This window comes from Diadema antillarum, unplaced genomic scaffold (assembly GCF_040938485.1).
Source record: "Diadema antillarum isolate AM-2024a unplaced genomic scaffold, OU_Dant_1.0 scf00000036, whole genome shotgun sequence".
Taxonomy (NCBI): domain Eukaryota; kingdom Metazoa; phylum Echinodermata; class Echinoidea; order Diadematoida; family Diadematidae; genus Diadema; species Diadema antillarum.
Genome location: NW_027270925.1, coordinates 4,526,919 through 4,547,395, shown reverse-complemented (window position 1 = coordinate 4,547,395; position 20,477 = coordinate 4,526,919). Strand labels below are relative to the sequence as shown.

The following is a 20,477-nucleotide window of genomic DNA, read 5'->3' as shown; positions in this document are numbered from 1 at the left end:
ACAAATTATCAGAGAATGTCAAATATTTTAACAATATTCCTTAGTTACAAGTGAGGTATTGCTGGAAAGGCTTCATTTTGCTCTGTCTGATGATGAATCTTAAAATACAATAAAAATGTACTTACAAAAATAAAATGTTTATAATTAGCGCTTAACTCGTTTTGCGAGTAAACTCTTCGTATAATAATTTTATATAATTGTTTCCGACTATTTGTTTTTTTTCTAATGGTCCATTCAAGCCTTCTCCTTCTCCTCGTCTTGGGCAATTTCAAAATTATTATGATCATTATCATGATTATTATCATTATTCATGCCATTGTTGGTTTCATTGTATGACTATCATGCCTGTTATCGTTGACAACACAAAATCTGACGCTCTCAATGCATCCTTTCGGTAAACAGGGAGCTACCACGACGCTATACGCCACTCTTCCAAATATTACTGTACTTGTGAGGCTATAGCAGTGCTGTGCTATAAAAGTGTAAAAGTATAAAAGTGGACTAATCTTTACCTAAAGGATATCACTTTGCGGCTTGCCAGTTGCTACAGCGTATGGTCGCTTACCGCAGCAACATCAAACTTAGCTGCTGATACACAATCTCCATCCTTTTTTCACTCTTTTTTTTTGTTTTGTTTTGGCAAAATGTAGCCATAAAGAAGTTGTTTTCACAAAACACTAAGAGAGATCACATCATAATCTCGCCTCTTTCCATCTTTACTTTGAAGACATTCTTATTCAGGTATAGAGTTCAGTTCAGTTCAATGACATTTATTTCCAGGAATATATTATATATATACGTAAGTACAAAGAACAGTGACGATGCGATCTTGAACAGGCTGGGTGCATCTCTCTAACTGTAAGGCATTGTGACTAGTGTGATTCAATTATGATGTGCCATAATAAATTATGCGGTATTATTAGTAAAAGAAGATACAAAACCGAGGTAAAAGACAGAGATAGAGACATTATGGACAAACGATGACAGATAAAGGAGGTTCCATGACATTTGCTCCTGCGACAATTACTCCAATGAAATCTGCACGCTAAGCCAAACATAAATTCTACTCACAAACATAAACCTAACCCTAATCCTATAATCCTCACATCAAAATAACCTATTCAAACCCTATCACAACCCTAACAGAGTGAGACGTGCATGCGGTACGTGTTGTAGAGTATTCACAGATTCTCTATCATCCTCAGTTAATCTTTCTTGAAATAATTCAATCGTGAAAAATAATGGTGTCCCATACATGGCATAATATTTACTTGATTCTTTCGCTGGAAAGAAAAAGATTAGCTCTGTTTTCATTCTTAACCTGTCTCCACCCAAAAAGGATCCACACAAAGTGATCAGATTAAGACAAAAAAGTGTGTATTATAGGCTTACCTCTGTATCGGTAGGTGAAGTTGCACGAAAGGAATGGAAAATTATTCTGACGTACACGAAAGGCCTAATATACAATAACATCTTTCCCTTCATGCCTTTCAACCCAAGAACTCAATGACATACGAAAACTCAATGAATATACATGCATATTTGCAAACTCGGTATCTTGCGAATAGTATTACATGCACTGCGATGCAAGAGGGATATGTCTTGATAACCTCTACTTGTATAGGCCTACTTATCAGAATAATATAGGGCCTATGGGGTTTTAACTATTATGTGATAGCGACACGAAAGCGCGGTTCGAGGTCATTCACCCCGCAATAACAAAAATCAAACTGCTGCTATCCGAGTAAAGCATTATAGTCTCAAACATTCTAGGATTTTGATTGGGAATGAAAAAGAAAAAGGCTTGTAAGTGGAATAACATTGAATAGTATAGTTATATGAACGAAGGTTGGAAGATAGGGAAAATGACTTTATAGTTATATGTATAATACATGTATAGGTCTATACAGTATGAACAAACTGCTATAAATCAAGCAGGTATAGTACAAGATAAAGGGACATTTTAATCGCAGAGGTCGTTCCTAGGAAAAAAAGCACACACACACACACACAAACACAAACACACACACGAAACCGCTGCTCGTGTTAATCTCAGACATAACGATTTTGGGGAACTTTTTTTTTGCAGACAGACTACTGGACCGGCGGAACGGGGGGCGGGGGCAAGGGCGGGGGCGGGGGAGCCTTTTACTCCGGAAGTGGCACTAGAAAAAAAAATAGAATAAAGCATTTGAGAGCTGTGAGGCGTTTGTTCTATGGGCTGAAGACCTCTTTTTTTTTTTTTTGTTCTTTTTTTTTACTTGTCGGCTGATAAAACCCGGAAGTGCCCCCCTACTTTCGAAAATGGGGCGCACGCCATGGACTATAAGTATGTCGAAAAAGTGAAGGTATTGACCACGAATTTAACTATTGCCAAATAAACGACTATTAGAGGCCTTTATACAATTTATATACATATAAATGTTGTCCGCTTATGTAAACAAATTATTCAGGCCCGTTACTATGATGGGGGGCCGGGGGGAGGTTCGAACAAACCTCTATCCCTTAGCGAGAAGGATCCGTGAACAAAACTGATTTTCATGTTTAATTAAAGATAAAGTGAGTCAAGTGACTACTCCCAAAGGCCATATCCATCATGGTTTGGTATATTGGGGGGGGGGGGGAGGGAGATTGGCACGTATACGCTCTTAGAAAATTAAGTTCAAATTTAGACCTTTTCGTGTGACATCCCATAATGTCATTATTGTAGAAACGTTTCACCTTTCCGACCAATAATGAGCACGTATCTAGAAATGCAACCTTGCAACAGGCTTTGGACCTTTGAATTTGACTCTATTTTTCTTAGACATGCTGTTTTCAGACATTCGAATTTGTCTTGGAAACAAGAAGAAAATGCATATAGCAAGACCGACCATAGTCGTCGCCACAGGTTTTTAAAAATGGGGGCCCAGTTCATAATTCTGGTGCCACTTCAGAGACTCCAACCCAAAGCACCTTCTGATTTGGAGATTCTCCCGCCTGAAACCCCTAGCAACGCAACGCCCCACTCCAAGTTGATGTGCGCAAAAAGTTCCTTGCAGCCGGGGTCAAGCTCTTGAGGTCTAGCGGATTCTAGATGCTCAGCTCTCTCGTGCTATCTTTTCAACGGGTGCTGTTCGTTATTCCGAAGGTTCGCTATTCCGAAGGTTCGTTATTCCGAAGGGTCGTTAATCCGAAACACACAAATTCACTATACCTAGAGGCTCGTTAATCCGAAATTAATGAAAAAGGGTTCGTTAATCCGAACATTTGTGGCATTATTCCGAAGGTTCGTTATTCCGAAGACCTGTACACACCACACTACCTACTAGAGACTGTTGGAACCACAGCGTGGTTGATGCCCCCCTCACTGAGCTGCACACCCGCTTTAAAAACTTTATTGATAACAAACGGCAACAACAACGACTGCAACAATAACAACGACCTGTACATCGACAGCTACAGTGATACAGTGATACAGTGATTTTTATTTCTTGAACGGCCCCTTCAGGGGCATGGAAGAAATACAAATGAGTATTCTACAAATGAGTACTTTACAGCAAATATAAAAATACATAAGAAAGAAGAAAAAATATATATATATATATATATACATGTATAAGTATAAGCTCTAACAGCAAGCAAGTAAAGGCAAGAATTGTTTGAAATTAAATACCTATACGGACTAATAACTAAACATAATCTTTAAAAAAAAATGAAGTCTTAGCTACCATGTATGTACATAAGTTTACAATAAAAAAGAAAATTACTTGAACTTTGACATGATGATTTTACAAAATTTTGAAAGATTCTTTAGTTGCTTGATAGACTTAACATTAAATAACTGATTTAACTTGACGACATTAGGCCTGCGGTAGTAGTAACGCTTAACATACTCCCTACGCTCGTCAATGAAAAACGGGCATACCAGAACATAATGAAATTCATCACCCTGTACTTCAAGGCTACACAGCTGTTCTGTGTGTTTGGTGGCGAGGTTGTTAAACTCTCTCTGCGGCCCATGTGTGCGTGAGGCCAACTATCGCTGCTACAAAGCGAGATGTCACTTGAAAACCTCGGGAACGTTTCCCGGTGGTAGCTCTTGGCCGGCCGCTGGGAGATTTTCGCTGCGCACAGACCCCGTACAATACTAGTACACGTATTCGGTGGTGGATTGTCCGCAGAGATTCGTATCCAAAATCACCAAAATCACCAAATACAGCATGGATCCCCAGAACTACCAAGGTCAAGTAGATGTCCTTGTCGTAGGATCTTGTAACACAGACCTTATTAGGTAACTAGAGAATAAGTTTTTCTGTACTTTCATGTTTATTTTGTTGTGGTTCTAGGAGTATTTAAAGACAAATTAGTCTAGCCATTTCAATTGAGGGGGTGTGTCCCTCTCGCAATCGTAATTCTTATCCCTGCTGTGTGCAATTTCAACTTCAAGAGCACTCCAGCACAGCACATGGCTTTATATGATCATGGCTTTATATTTTTAGCTTTGTTTGCCTTTCTTTAAAAACCTCAAGTGTCACCAAAATGCTACAAGAACTTGATTGGACCACTCTGGAACAGCGCAGAGAAAATGACAGGCTAATTATGATGTACAAAATACACAATAATCTTACTCCTCTTTCAGCACAGGACTATATTATCAAACAGGCTACTCAGTTAACAAGAGCCTCGCAACATCAGGTACCATATTCGAGAACTGAATCGCATCGCCATTCGTTCTTCCCAAGAACTGTAAGGAACTGGAATTCCCTGTCGTCTGACATTTGATCTGTGGGATCATTTCGAAACCGTCTAACGGTTGATCACAGTGGCTAGTTGTTTTCGTCAAATTTTCTATGTGCTTGTAAATATCTGTAAATAAAGTGTATTATAATGTAAATAGCACCAGTCTGCAAGAATCTTCAGTCTATTGAAGGAGGCAGACTTAATTTAATCAGAAGAAGAAGAAGAAAATGCCACCCCACTTCCCACCCCAATTCCACCAACATTTGCAGATGATGTACCATCTGACCATTTTATAAACTAGTATTGTCTATGATCAATCAATCGATGTAGGCCTACCTAATGTAGAGAGTAGAGTAGAGTAAATTTACAAACACAATGCCTAGTCTAGCTACTAGCTGGTAAACCTTACCCTCTTTTTCGATTGTTTTATATCCACAAGTAATGTCATGTAGTCACCACATGCCAGCATGTGACCCTATGTGCATATGTGCCAATGTGGTATTAATTCATACCCACCTTTGTTCGTTTGGCATATGGTACTCATTACATTCCTCATTGTCATGGCAGTGAATATACCAAGAGCTCTATATCATGGCTGGGAGTCCAGGCTTGCTTCATGCTACTAGTATACACAACCCTGTTGCTTTACACAAGTATCGCACGGCATCTAGTCAGGCTAACCCCGGGGCGCTCCTCGTATACAGTTATTATGCTACGCGTTGGGGCTGGTCGCAGTTATTGGTCGGGCTAGCTTCATACAGGGGGGTGTTTCATCAATGTTTGTCAGCGCTGACCGATTTCAGCAAAATCCTTGGATTTGATTGGCTGAGATGCTCTGGTCAGTGACTGTTACTATGGTGATTTAAGTTGTCAGCGCTGACAAACGTTGATGAAACACCCCCCTGGACCTCAGTTTGATCCGACCAAACGCTGTGCGAAGTGAGGCATCTCACTTTGTGACAGCTTTGTGTATAGTATGACTATAATGGGACCTTGATGAGCAGATAGGACTTATTGATCCTGCATGTGATAAAGGTCACACTGTGTAAATTCAAAGTAATTTAGTGTACCCCATTGCCCATGTCTGAACCGTTTTCCATCAACATCCACATGTTCCCTTTATCTGGAGTCATGGCACCTTGGTTTGATTGGAGCACATGCAGCTGTGTGCATAGCCACATGTTAGCAGGTTTCTGTTACATGCATCATATTGGGCTTGAGTTCCTTCCTGCAAATTTCCATTGCATGCACGGTTGCACCCATTATCAAGTTATTGTAAATATGCGAAAGTCCCCCCCCCCCCCTTCATAGTTCTTCAGGGACAGAGTTTCCAGACTCAAAGATTGATTCACCCAATTATATGAGTAGGGAATACTAGTAATTTTCCTGGTACATCGCACCCCAATATATGCGATGCATTTTTCTCTACCACTGACACAAAGTATCTTTTCTGTTGCAGTTTTCTTCAATAGAAGTTGATTCAAGATGTAATTTTTTTTTTCAAATATTATTCATGAGCTGATATTGCTACCGCCTAGTACCGGTACATTCTCTTTCATATTTCACTAGAGGTCTCTCATTATCTCACTAAAAAATGTTAGAAACCCAAAGTTAGGTCTCAACCACAACTTTATACGATCCCTTTAAGGTGAACTTCTCCTTTAATTTAAAAAAAAAATGCATTCCAGATCCAGTGCTTTTACATGTAGGGCCTACAGTTCTACATAAAAGTGGAAATTTTCACGGTGTTGAAATTTTCGCGCATTTCGCGCAACCAGAAACTAGCACGAAAATAAAAGCACGTGAATATTTTTGCTTGCCATATATGTTCCTTTGTACAATGTCTTGATTCCGCAGAATTCAAAACACGCGAAACTCTTCTTGCCCGTCCAAGCGCGAAAAATTAGTCGCGCGAAAATATCCACTTTTATAGTACCGTACGGTATATTCTTTCCCTTGCAGTTAGCATCCAAACAGCATATTAGGGTAGTTGGACATCAATAATATAGTGGTTGCACTTTTGCCTCTTGTACAAAGGCAAAGATAAAAAAAGGATAAGGATGATCCACCTGTTAAACTATGTTTTTGTTTGCATGTTTTCTGGGGTTGTGTTTTGGCTGAAGTGACTGAAGTGCATGCTCAGTAATGTGGATTAGTCACTTGTACAGTGAAGAGGGAGTCTGGTCCCTGATCAATTCACTATCCATTATGAAAATAAGGAAGGGTCCCTGATCACATCAATACTCCATTATGAAAATTAGCAGATTTTGCAGATACTATAGTACTCTCATGAGTTTAATGAGGGGCAGATTCTTGGAAGGGAGGGGGGAGGTACACTTGTAGGGAATCGTCAGCTGGTGTAAAGTTAGTTTTTAATCTATGGGACTTTCTAGCTCAGATCATGCATGCCTCATGGTCATACTTTACAAGTTATCCTGTGATGATTAGTGTATGATAGTATCATACCATGCTCTGCTTGGATCAGGTACCTGGTATGTAGAATAGGTCATTGAGGGGGATGAGTTGATGGAAGTACACTTTGATACTTTAGTACTAGACTTAATTGAGGAGGAGGTTACATTTTCTTAGGCATTTGTTGGTTTGTTTGTCCGTGTGTAAAACAACTCAAAAAGTTGGCAACGGATTTGGATGAAACTTGCAGGAAAGTTTGAGAATGACACAAGGAATAGATGATTAAATTTTCATAGTGATCTGGAAATTTTTATGGATTTTATGAAGGATTTTCAATATTTTGGCAGGTAGGGTCAATGGCCTTGGGAGTTCAAGCTACGCATTTTGGGGGTTTTCATATGCACACTGAAGTGTGTGCTCTAGTTTCTGCTAGGGTGGGGCGCACCGTGCAACTGAGGGTTTGTGACATAACAAAAGGCTTCTATACTGGAAAATCGGGCGATTTTCAGCATGCATACGTATGGAAGGAAATCACTGATCTCTATGGAAGAGCAAGATCATTGGTAATAATTAGTTGCTTGGCGGAGATTCGCGCTCTCAGACTGCTCCTCTAGTCGTATTATTTGATTGACCTTGAAAGTGATTGATTATTAAAAGCTCATCAGTAATGGTGGAGTTTGTGGTGTACATGTTTAGGTAAAAATGAGATGGGTTGTATAGATCAATATTGCCTGCACATGTTCTTGCAGCAGGGTTTGATGCCTTAATGGCAAGGCATTTTGACACATATACATTTTGATATTCATACTTGACACTTGCATGATGATTGAGTGACCATTCCGGTGAATTGCTACTGGGTATAATCCCTCTCGATGTCTGATAATGGCTGTTGGTGTCATATCCCACATGGTCTATTCCTGTGTAGATTGATTCAGTGTTTGCCAACTCTACCGCTTTTGGCGGTAGACTACCACGTTTGAGAGATGTGAAGCTAGCGCTGCTTGTGCAGGCAGCCTGGATTCTACCGCTTAAGCATGGGTTTAGCTGTAATGACGTAAAGTGATCTGGGAATTTACACTTTGATCCTCTTATTAAAAATGCATGGTCAGTATTTTCTACAAATGTGGTATTTTTGCAAGTGTGATAGAATTCAAAGGGATACCATGCCTCCTGAAGCCCCCTCCCTCCCCAGCCTCTTCAGTTTGCCTTGTTCTTCTGTCAATAGGTAACAGTCTGCAAGAATAGTTTGATCCAGATTATTAGCTGATTTGTATTTGCAACGTTCATCCCAATAATGAGCGCATAATTCCACTGGACATTAAATGTATACCTCTACAGACTGTATGTACCCTTGCACTAGTTTTCAAAACAAAGTGTGACTGCCAAGTCATACAAGTTGCATTTATAACCATTTTTTTTTTTTTTTTGGGGGGGGGGGGGGCATTGTGATCACACACAAAAGCATACACATATATGCACTATTCTCATACCCACAATCTGCTATCTGCTATCACCAGGTCAGCATCATCTTTGCACAAAAATGTTTGCATGCAGACATTCTCGATGGAATGTTTCTGTGTTTATACTTCAAACACATCCCAGATCCAATGCTTCTACACAATTTTTCTTTTTCGATTAGCATCCAAGCAGAAAATAGAGGTTGTTGGACATGAAATTAAAGGACTTTTGCCTCTGGCAAGCATGTTTTTCCAGCATGCTTTCTGACATTGTGTTTTGGCGTTGGTATCTCGGGGAAAATTTGTATCATATCCACCCCACCGAGAGCAAGTGAATTGCCCAGCCACTCCTTGTGGAAATTATTGAAGTAGGCAAAGATGTGAAGGAAGAAAATAACAATAATGTAAATAGATCCATTTTCCTGAAAGCGACAAGTAGTGTGCAAAACATTCAAAGGTTGCAACCACCCTAGTGTTACATATGTATGTATTTTATACTCTGGACAAGTTGTTTGTCAGAACATGTCTCAAAAAACTGGAATTTGTATAAGATAGACTTTTCTCTCTCTCTCTCTCTCTCTCTCTCTCTCTCTCATTATCTTTCTCTCTATCTCTCATATATCTATTTATATATCTTTCTCTCTACCTATCTATGTATCTCCATCATTCTATCTTTACTTTGAATATTTCTTTCTGTCTCTATCCATTGTGCAGCTATGTATCACAGTTTCCGAGGGCAGGAGAAACCATCCATGGCCATAGATTCAGTACTGGGTTTGGAGGCAAAGGGGCAAATCAGTGTGTGATGGCTGCGCGCCTAGGAGCCAGGACGGCAATGGTTGGCAAGGTGAGTCCAAACCCAGGGATGCCTTCCCTCTTCTCCTCCTCCTCCTCCAATCGGAGCTGGTCGGAGCAGAATCGACACACTCCATTCGCTAGCTGTCCTGGCATGCCTTGTTCTGGCATCTGGCATTGTGTGCAATTTCTTTTTTGTCCCCCCCCCCCCCCCCCATTCAATTTGTACCATTTTTCTTTTAGAACACCCCACAACACATTTTCACTAAACTTGGCTTCCCTTAGGGTGGTAGGATCTCAATTTGTTCAAATTGGCACAAAGCTCCCCTGGGGCCCCCAGTGGGCCCCAAATCCCTGAAATCGAGGGATCTTTACAAATCTTCACTAGAACCACATGTGACACAGGTAAGTTAATGTTAAAAATATCAAGCCCATTGTTGACTGTGGTTTCAAGTTTGTTCATGCCAAATCCAGGGGTGTCCTTCTCGAGGTCCTGAATGTGTGTGTATATATGATATGTAAAGGCGTGGGGGGTAGCAGTTTAAAGGCCATCTTGTCAAATTGTCATCTTCCTCATAATGCATGGTTGAATTTTAACCAAACTTAGCAGGCATCCATTGCTGAGATGACAGAATATGTTTTGTACAAATGGTTACTATATTCCCCAGGGGGTCCATAACCTTTATATTAGAGAATCTTACATAAATTAATCAAATCAAAACAAGATACATCTATAAAACCAAAAAGATAGAGCTAAAATGCTATATCAAAGTAAGTATGTTTGTTTATGCTGTTTCAAGTTTGTTCATGTCAAATTGAGGGGTGCTCATGTGGTCCAGTTGGGGGGGGGGGGGTGGGACAAAGAAGAGGCCAATATTCACATTTTCATTGTCTTGAAAGGACATTGTCAAATTTGTCGGCAAACTTGACAGGTGTTTTCACCAGGGTGATAGAAATTGAACAGATGGGTGCCATGCCCTCCACCAGAGCACCCAAATTTTAGTGAGTGTATTTCCAAGCTTGTCTGTGGCAGATCCAGAGGTGGCACCCTTGGTGCCAGTACCATATTAGGGTGCAATTTCTTGCACGTTCATCATCTTGTAAAAAATATTGTCAAATTTTCACCAAACTGGGCAGGTGTAATTGTAAATCATTATTTCATCAAACAGACACCATGAGCACTTGTGGGACCCAGGTCACACCAAAACACCATGATTAGAGAATCTTTTTTTTTTAAATATTTGTCATTAGAACCAGAAATTATCAAGTGCTGTGTATCAGTAAATACATTCGTGATTGCACTTTTATTCTTTTTTTAAATGTTTTATTTTATTTATTTATTTTTTATTTTTTTCTTCATTTTGGGGATTTTCTTTCAGATCCAAGCAATGCCTTTCCCTGGGGCTGGGACAAAATTTGTCTATTTGGAAATGCATTGTCAGATTTTCTTCAAACTTGGCAATGATTGTCACTAGTTTGAAGAAATATACAAATGGACACAATCCCCCAAATTTGCTATGAAAGCTAATACTCTGCAAGAATGTGTGGAAGATGAACTTGCGATTCATCAGAGGTTAGTGTTGTGTTATGTGACCGCACTACATTTATCACAAGTGTACGCATATTCCATGTATTCTATATTTGAGTGATACGGTCAGAGTAGCAGTCATTACATGACGCTAGTTTGTGATAGTGGATTAAAGTTGTTCATTTTATCGTTAAACAACTATGTCCTCTGTTCATCATTGAATCTGGTCCACTATTACAACATGGTGGCAGCGGTGCAGACACGGATTTATGCCAAAACAGCACGGAACTAAAGTTTTCTTAGGGAAATTCATCATGAGTGACTTGTGCTGAAACCGCCCAAGAGGACACTGCGCACAACACGTCTACGTCTACTGCAGATACGTGCATGGACTAGCTGAACGACTCGTCTTGTGAGTAACACTGTGCGTGAATAAACCGATTATTTTATCATCCATGCTGCTCATCAACGAATAACGATACGAATACATATCATCGGATTGATGAACGCTTTGCAGAGCATTCTATATTCGTTTCTACATCGTTAGATATAGCTGTGTAGCTCGTACAAAATGTTGTCAGAATATTTTCGTCGCACGTATCACTGACATTCGCCACATTGGACAGTTGCAGTTCTGTAAACAAGCATTATCGACGCGCACCGTATCCAAGTACGCGCAATACCCGAGCGTTTCATCCAAGGACTTCCATTGTTGACGTAACAATAGACCAAGTTCGCATTACCTGAGCGCACCGTATCCATTGACATCCATTGTTGACATAACAATAGAAGACGCAGATAGACGCGTATTATCCTGGACTGGCCAGAAATGTGTTTATCTTATCGGCATAGCAACGTGTATTGCGACATCATTGCTTCTACTGGACCATCACTCAGCGGAAGGATATTTCTGACAGAGCATACGCAGTTTCCCGTTATCGCAGTTCATCTACCCTGCAAGCTACAACGTAGCGAGGACGGACAATCAAGACACGGCACGATCCAGACTGAGAGTTGAATCCATGCAACCAGATAAAAGAGATGAGAATGAGTACAATTCAGTAAACTATCTCAGACATTTGAACACTTGCGTGTGGACAATTACATACATTCGTTATTTGTGTACATGAATGTTTTGACATATTCATATGCATCTGTGTATTACTGTGGTAATATTGACATCTAGACATGTTTCGATGTATTTTGGAGAGTGTATATTATTGATACATGTATATCAGTAGTGACTTTGTGTCACATATTTCTGTGTTTGCAAACTATTCTTGATTTGTTTACTTTGTAAACTATATCTGTAACCATTCAGCCGTATAAGTTTGCACAGTGTGACGTTGATATCAAGCATTGTATCATTTGTATCTCCAACTCAATCTAAATCAAAACGCACGATGGCAAAGTATCCAGAAATGAATTGGAATAGTGCTGATGTGCCGGAAGAATTCAAGTTATTCAAACAACGCATGGAGTTATGCTTCCAAGACAACGATGTCCAAGACCCAAAGAAGCAAGCAATCAAAATCAAAATTGCAGTAGGAAATGAAGGTTTGCGTAGAATTAACGCATCCGGTTTATCCAGTGAGGATCAAGAAAAACCTGCAATGTTGTGGTCTACTCTTGAAGGTCAGCTGAAAGTCAAGCTAAATTTTCGCATCCACAGACTGGAACTGATGCGATATCGTCAACACGCAAATGAAACTATCGACGAATTTGTAAATAGATGCCGGAGTAAAGCCAAAGAGTGTGACTTTACCGAAAATGAGCTCTCAGAACGCGTGACAGAGCTAGTCATTGCGTCTACACCTATCGAGGCGTTCCAGAAAGATCTTCTAGACCAACCCAAAGGCTACAAGATAGCAAACCTCCTTGATGAAGGCAGGAAATACGAAGCCATAGCCGTAGGCAAACAGTGTCTTCGTTCGATCGACTCCTCCGCAAGCAACGTAGATGCTCTATCACATAACCAAGATAGACGCAAGAAGTGTGGTAACTGTAATTTGAATCATCCACCACGAAAGTGTCCAGCCTACAGAGACATTTGCAAAGCATGTGGTTCCAAAGGACACTGGGCTAAATGCTGCAGAAAGACAAAACACGGAAAAGTGCTTCGAGGACGAAGTCCAAGCAGAGGACGCCAAGGTGGTAACCGCAGTTTTTCACCACGAAGACAGAAGACACCCACCAGGCAGCCAACCAAACAAAATGTAGCCGAATTCTCCAAAGAGCCAAAAGGAGAAACCCAGGAAGATTTTGAGGAATTTAACACTATCGTACTGGGAAACGACCTAGATGCATCTATCGATTCTGTGCATCAGAAAGAAGCATTCGTGAAGATTGGAATTATCTGTCCCAGCAAACGTGGACAACACATCTTACATGCAAAGGTCGATACCGGAGCGAGTGGAAATACACTCCCTCTACGGACAATCAAGGCCATGTATGGAAGCAGGTGGCAAGCAGTTGTACACCCGACTTCAGCACGTCTTACCGCATACAACGGTTCCCCGATACATTGTTTGGGCACCCTTCAGATCACGTGCAAGTACAAAGACTCCGAGTGGAGAGATCAACTTTTCTACGTGGTCGATGTCTCAGGACCAGTGATAATTGGACTACCTATGTGCAGTGAGTTACACGTGGTAACAATCCATGAGATGCACCCTCAGAGTCGTAGTCCAACTAACAGACCGTCTCCGTTGAAATCTGTCAAGGACCTGCAAGTGCTCTATCCGGACCAGTTTGATCGTATTGGTAACTTTCGTGGAGAAGCAACACTACATGTCAAAGAAGGAGCTGTCCCCACCATTGATGCTCCAAGAAAGTGCAGCGTCCACATCAAAGACAAACTGAAGTCTGAGCTTGACTCAATGGAGAAGCAAGGCATCATCAGACAAATTGACCAGCACACCGACTGGTGTAGTTCGATTACTACAGTTCTCAAGAAGGATGGATCCTTGAGAGTATGCCTAGATCCCAGGAGATTAAACCAGAATCTCAAACGATGTCCCCACAAGATTCCAACTCTTGAAGAGGTCAACCCAGCTTTCTCCGGAGCAAAGTATTTCTCTAAGCTCGACGCGAAATCCGGATATTGGTCTGTTCACCTATCCAAAGAATCCCAGGAGCTGACAACTTTTCGTACTCCATTTGGCAGATACTGCTACACACGCCTACCTTTCGGACTTTCTGTCAGCCAAGACTTGTTCCAGCAACACATGGACCGTATCGTTGGTCAAGTAGATGGATGCATCTGTATCGCTGATGATATTGCAGTTGTTGGACGTACCGAGGCAGAGCATGACAAAAACCTCCACAGACTGATGGAAGTTGCCCAAAGAGAAGGACTTGTCTTCAACAGTAAGAAGTGTATCATCAAAACTTACAGCATCAACTTCTTCGGCTCTGTATATACCAGAGATGGCATCCGCCCTGATCCACAGAAGATTGAAGACATTCATGCCATGCCAACACCTCAAGACAAAGAAGATCTACAGAAGTGCCTTGGTCTTCTTAACTATCTCGCTCCACACATCGCCAACTTCTCTGAAAAGGCATCACCCTTACGTGAACTACTGAAGCGAGATGTGCCATTCACATGGCAAGACGATCATCAACATGCCTTCAACGAACTCAAGAAAGCGATCTCTGCAGAATCTTGTTTGCAGTACTATGATCCAAGGAAGACAACGATCCTAGAAGTCGACGCATCATCAAAAGGCCTAGGAGCTTGTTTGATGCAAGAAGGCAAACCTGTCGCATTTGCTTCAAAGTCTCTCTCATCGTCACAAGCTAACTACTCCAACATAGAGAGAGAAACGCTAGCCCTCGTGTTTGGAATACAACGTTTCCACACATACCTGTTCGGAAACCAGTTCACTGTCCAAACTGATCACAAACCCTTAGAGATGATCACCAGAAAGCCACTGAGATGTGCGCCACCACGTTTGCAGAGACTTCTCATCAAAATTCAAGGCTATGACTATGATGTCAAGTACAAGCCAGGCAAATCGATGATCATATCAGATGTTTTGAGCAGAATGCCTAATCCAAGCAAGAATCAAGACGTTCCCCTTGATGTCAATGTGGAAGAGATCTGTGAGGAAATCGACATATCACAGATTGACCTTATCTTCTTTGGACAAAAGAAGAGAAATGAGCTGCAACAAGAGACGTCGAGAGATCCTACCTTGCGAGCTCTGTGGCAAATCGTCACGAATGGTTGGCCAGACACAATCAAGGAAATACCTAGAGAGGTCAGAACATTTTGGCCATACCGCGATGAAATCGGAGTATCAGATGGTGTACTTTTCAAAGGCAATCAAGTCATCATTCCCACAGACCTCAGACAAGACATCCTGAATCAACTTCATCAGGGTCATCAAGGTATTGAACGTACCCGCAGACTAGCAAGGGAAACCGTGTATTGGCCGAACATCAATAAAGACATTGAGCAAATCTCAAAGAATTGCTACGCCTGCCAAGAAAATCAGGTCAAGCAACAAAGAGAACCCTTGCAACCTCACGACATACCAACTTCGCCGTGGACGAAGCTTGGAACTGACTTGTTTACTTTCAACAAGGAAGAATACCTGTTAGTGACCGACTACCATTCAAAGTATCCAATCGTTCGCAAGTTGAAGGATACATCCAGTGCGGCAGTCGCAAACATACTGAGTGGTATCTTCAGTCTTTTCGGACCACCAGCAACTCTGATATCAGACAATGGTCCACAATTCGTTGGAAGACCATTCCAAGAGATGTGTGAGAAATGGTCAATTGATCACATTACATCGTCTCCGCGATATCCAAGATCCAACGGACTCGCTGAACGCATGGTACAAACTGTGAAAGGAATCATGACCAAGTGTACCAGAACTGGACAAGACATCCAGACAGCACTACTACATTTTCGTGCCACACCAATCGACTCCAACCTACCATCACCTGCTGAATTACTCTTTGGAAGACCAATCAGGACAACACTTCCAAGTCACCACTTGACCAAACAATCGTCTACGCCTGATTTGTTGTTTCAGAGACAGGAGAACATGAAACACAATCACGACTTGCATGGAGGTAGGGATTTACCACCTCTGCACGTTGGACAGAAAGTGAGAGTTCTGAATCCCAAAGACAACACTTGGCTTCCTGCCGAAGTGAGCAAAGTACGTCAGGAACCAAGATCCTACGAAGTAGCAACTCCCAACGGTAGCATCTTGAGGAGAAATAGATCTCACCTGAGAGAGATGCCAACCGGAACGAAGCCAATAGTTCCAAAACGGGTTCACTTCGAAGACGACGACAGGAGTGAGGAAAGGAGACAACATCCGGACAGAAGACAAAGACAATCTGATAGGAAATCAGTCTCTACCCGGTACATAACGCGATATGGACGTGAAGTCAGACCCCCATCGCGGTACCAAGAGTAATGCAATGCTGGAAGATAAACTAGCAGCATTGTCAGTGTAAATAGTATATTCATTCATTATGTTTAGTGTAGATTTATTTACAGCACATTTGTGTAACCAAGTGATACACATCATTGTATTTCACAAGACAATATTTGAAATTTAAGTCAGGAACCATAACAACTACGACATATGCTACATTTATCAAAATGTTTGTTGCATGCTATATCTGTGTATTACTGTTAATCACATTTGTGTATTGAAACTATGATGTAGCTGTTCACTAATTTCACATACAAAAGTTAATCTCAACTGAATGTTAAAAAAAACAACAAACATACAAGCATATATAAATTATTTCCTGTGTTGATGATAATCTGAGTACAAACTCAAATGCTAAATCATTCTGTTTTTATTACATATACTATATATACATTCCGTATGAATATAATTATTTCTGTCTTATATTATCAAAGATGTCACGAAGATATACGTGAAATTATTTGTAAATATGCTGGTGTTAAACTACATGCATTTTGTGACAATAAGTTTGAATACGTTATCGTTTTATTCGTCTTATCTTTCGATACCAGATATGTCGAGATTTGTTCAGTTTAATTCTATATGAGAAATGTAAAACTTATACTGATATAAAAAAAAAGAGTTTCTTGTACTGAGTATATTGCATTTATGAGACCGGCTGTTTCAAGAAGAATAGATTTCATTTGCCTGCCTGATTATAATTCAACGTACCGGTATATATGCAAATCTCAAACAAGCTTCCTCCATTTTTCAGCATTTTGTGTCAGAGATTCACATTTATAATACTTGGAAGATCAATGTGAATGTTTCCATATGTACAAGTGCAGTTTAAAAATATTCGTCATTGTATCTTTTCAGAAGGAGGGGGATGTTGTGTTATGTGACCGCACTACATTTATCACAAGTGTACGCATATTCCATGTATTCTATATTTGAGTGATACGGTCAGAGTAGCAGTCATTACATGACGCTAGTTTGTGATAGTGGATTAAAGTTGTTCATTTTATCGTTAAACAACTATGTCCTCTGTTCATCATTGAATCTGGTCCACTATTACAACAGTTAGCACTGGACCTGCTGGGTCTCTTGTTTTGTAATCTTCTGTTGTTCATTATCAGTCTTTGTTAATTGAATGTCACATTCAGTAGCTTGCTCCCTTTACTCAGTAATTCAGATAGATGTTCAAAGAGAAATTGCCAATAAAGAAGTATCATTCATTCAAGTGCTGATAAAGACTGCAGAACTAAGTGCATGACATAATAAATTGTTACGATATAAAAGTAAATTGCATGCAGACAGGTGTAGGAAGCATCTTTTTTGAAGGACTAATTCAATTATCTAATGCAAACCATACATCTCCTACCTGTGTCTGTAGGGACTGAAAGTCTGAGAAAAAAAAAGTGTATTCTCACAGTATTTTTCTGGATTATAAAAATGATGGAATTAGGTTGTGAAATATGTGGGAATCTTTTGTCAATATTCAAGTTTTCCCTTGAGAATGCCCATTGTTGTTCCAACTGTGCAGTAGCTCCAACTGCAGTTCCTGGAAAGTGAATTGTCCGAAGTCTGGAGAGTACTAGATCAGTCATTTATATTTCTTCCTTTCTTTGTGCATCTTTGTGTGACTTGATGTTATGTTTTATTTGCTGCCCTTATTTTCTTCATCATTTCTGTATTATCATCATCAATTTGTTCTTCATATTTACTTTGGTCTCCTGTGTTTGCTAACTTCCTTTTCTTCTGTTTTCACTTTTTTCCTGCATCTTTTGTTCCTCTCATAGTATTTCTCGCCCACTCTTCTTTCTCGTTTCCTTTTACTTTTTTTATGCTTAAAAACTGTTTAAAAAGGAGTCAGACAATTTCTTTTTTAATCAAAAAGGAGTGCTGAAAAAGAAGAGAATGAAAGAACGTGAAGAAGAAAAAGCAAGAAAGTTGAGGATTGATATAACACAGATAGTGATAAGTTTCAAAAAATTCATTGCAAGTGTATTTTAACTTTCAGTGGCATTTTTAGATGCGCTGAAGCTGACAATAAAATCAGGCCAGTACCTATATTTTTGGAAATATGGAGCATCTGTCAGTATCCTGTGCAGCAGAGAAAAACAAGTCATAAAATGACAGGTGGATCATTACTGTCAAAAACTAAATTCCATGAAGTTTTTGCTCATATACTCCTGTGTGAAAGAGTGCAGGGCTTCAGAGCTAAACTATCCTACTTACAATGGAAGAGTGGTGTTTGCATGCATGATTGTATTAAAATGAAAGGCATTTAAAGGGCAGGTCCACCTTCATACATGTGGATTGAGTGAATGCAGCAATATTACGAGAACACATTTATTAGTGAAAGTTTGGGGAGAATTGGACAATCCGTCCAAAAATTATGAATTTTTAAAGTATCTGCGCAGTCACTACTGGATGAGAAGACTACTACAGTGTATGATGTCACATGCATATAACAATATAAAGAAAATATAAAGATTATTTCAAAAATTTTACTTCTTGAAAAAAGTTTACATTTCCTCGAATTGTCACTGATGTATGTTAAGAGTAATATTATACCACCTGCCTTCTGAAAGAGGGAGGTCAGTGTTCTTTTATTATGTGAGAAAAGTAAAAATATGTTGAATTTTCTTTATATGTACATTTCCTCGACTTGTCACTTGTGTACGTTAAGGGTAATATCATTCCACCTGCCTTCTGAAAGAGGGAAGTCAAGTGTTTTATTATGCGAGAAAAGTAAAGATATGGTGAATTTTCTTTTATTTTCTTTATATCATCATTGTACATGTGTGACATCACAAGCTGTAGTACTCTTCTCATCCAGCAGTGACTGAGCAGAAACTTCAAAAATTCATCACTTTTGAATGGATTATTCGATTTTCCTCAAACTCTCGCTGATGTGTTCTACTAATATTGCTGCATTTACTCAATCCACATGTCCATGAAGGTGAACTTGTCCTTTAATACCAATGATTAGCTTCAGTTTAGTTATTGTTTGTTTTTTTAATGTTTGTGTGTGTGTGTGTGTGTGTGATATTTGTGATTTGTGTCACCAAGCCTTCATGGCCACCCGCGCTGTTGGCTGCAGTGTTATTATTCATGGCACCCTGTTAATGATGTAGTTGCTAATTAGATTTTGAATAACCTGTAAATTTGCTGTGACATGCAATTGTATTCTGAAGGTTTCAAATTTGGAATAAGGCAGTAAACAACCAAATATATCAGAAAGCCCTTAGGCAGGAACTCTGCCTATAAGGTGCAATGAAATTCTAATTGTTTGATGTGTTAATATTGCTATGGCCTTGTTGGAGTAGAAAGCAATTCTCGGTATCACCAATGTGTACAAAACTTCTGAGCATGCTGAAGAGCCATATCACAAATGCACTGTGGGATTCCTCGGGAGCATTGTCGCTTCCTGTTGTCTTACGTGTTTCTCAGTTCTCTTGCAATTCAACCCAGTTTTCGTCTGCTTTTCTTTTGTTGAGCACTGCTTTTTTTTTTCTTCTTTCAGACTAAAGCTAAAAAGAGTTTAAAACTTCTAAATTTTACTGAATTGCGTTCACTAGAGTCATGATTTGCTACTGTGAAGCTTCAGTGTGATGGTCACATGATGGAAAGCAAAGAAATCTTCAACAAAAATATCCCTGGATTAAGACGGAACATGACCTGAATGCATTTGCAGCCATAACTAGATGCAACTTTGTCCCCTGAGCTATCCCATAATGCATCTGAAACGCTGCTTGCCGTATGGCACCTAGGTATTGGCGATACCGAGAATTGGTGGGACTGATGAATTTTTGCTGGTTTTGCTGGGGTTGCCTTCCCACTCAAAAATGCTCAGTATGTAGAGCTGCCTTTCCCTTATCTCTCTTTTTTGAAATAAGTGTGTGCAGTCAGGTACCGTATGGGTTTGCACACGAGTGAAAACCAGGGGCACTGGCTTGTAGCGGGAGCCTGATTAGATGAGATGGGGTCATTCCACAAGACCAACACCCATGAGTCATAAAGCCCACAAACTTGGCATTGAAGAAAGGTCCATGAGTCGTAGAGCCCACAAGTTGGACTGCCCATGAGCTTGACACTAGGCAAATAAAGTCTGAC

General features: G+C 40.1%; 1 protein-coding gene across 1 annotated transcript in view; it reads left to right on the top strand.

Moving 5' to 3' along the window:
* Positions 1-4,202: 4,202 nt before the first annotated feature.
* LOC139708370 (ribokinase-like) overlaps positions 4,203-20,477 on the top strand; it is a 40,792-nt gene continuing 24,517 nt past the window's right edge. Inside the window, exons 1-2 of the mRNA XM_071620326.1 lie at positions 4,203-4,273; positions 9,306-9,438. Of these exons, the coding sequence (XP_071476427.1) occupies positions 4,203-4,273; positions 9,306-9,438 (204 nt within the window). The remainder of the gene's footprint in view (positions 4,274-9,305; positions 9,439-20,477) is intronic.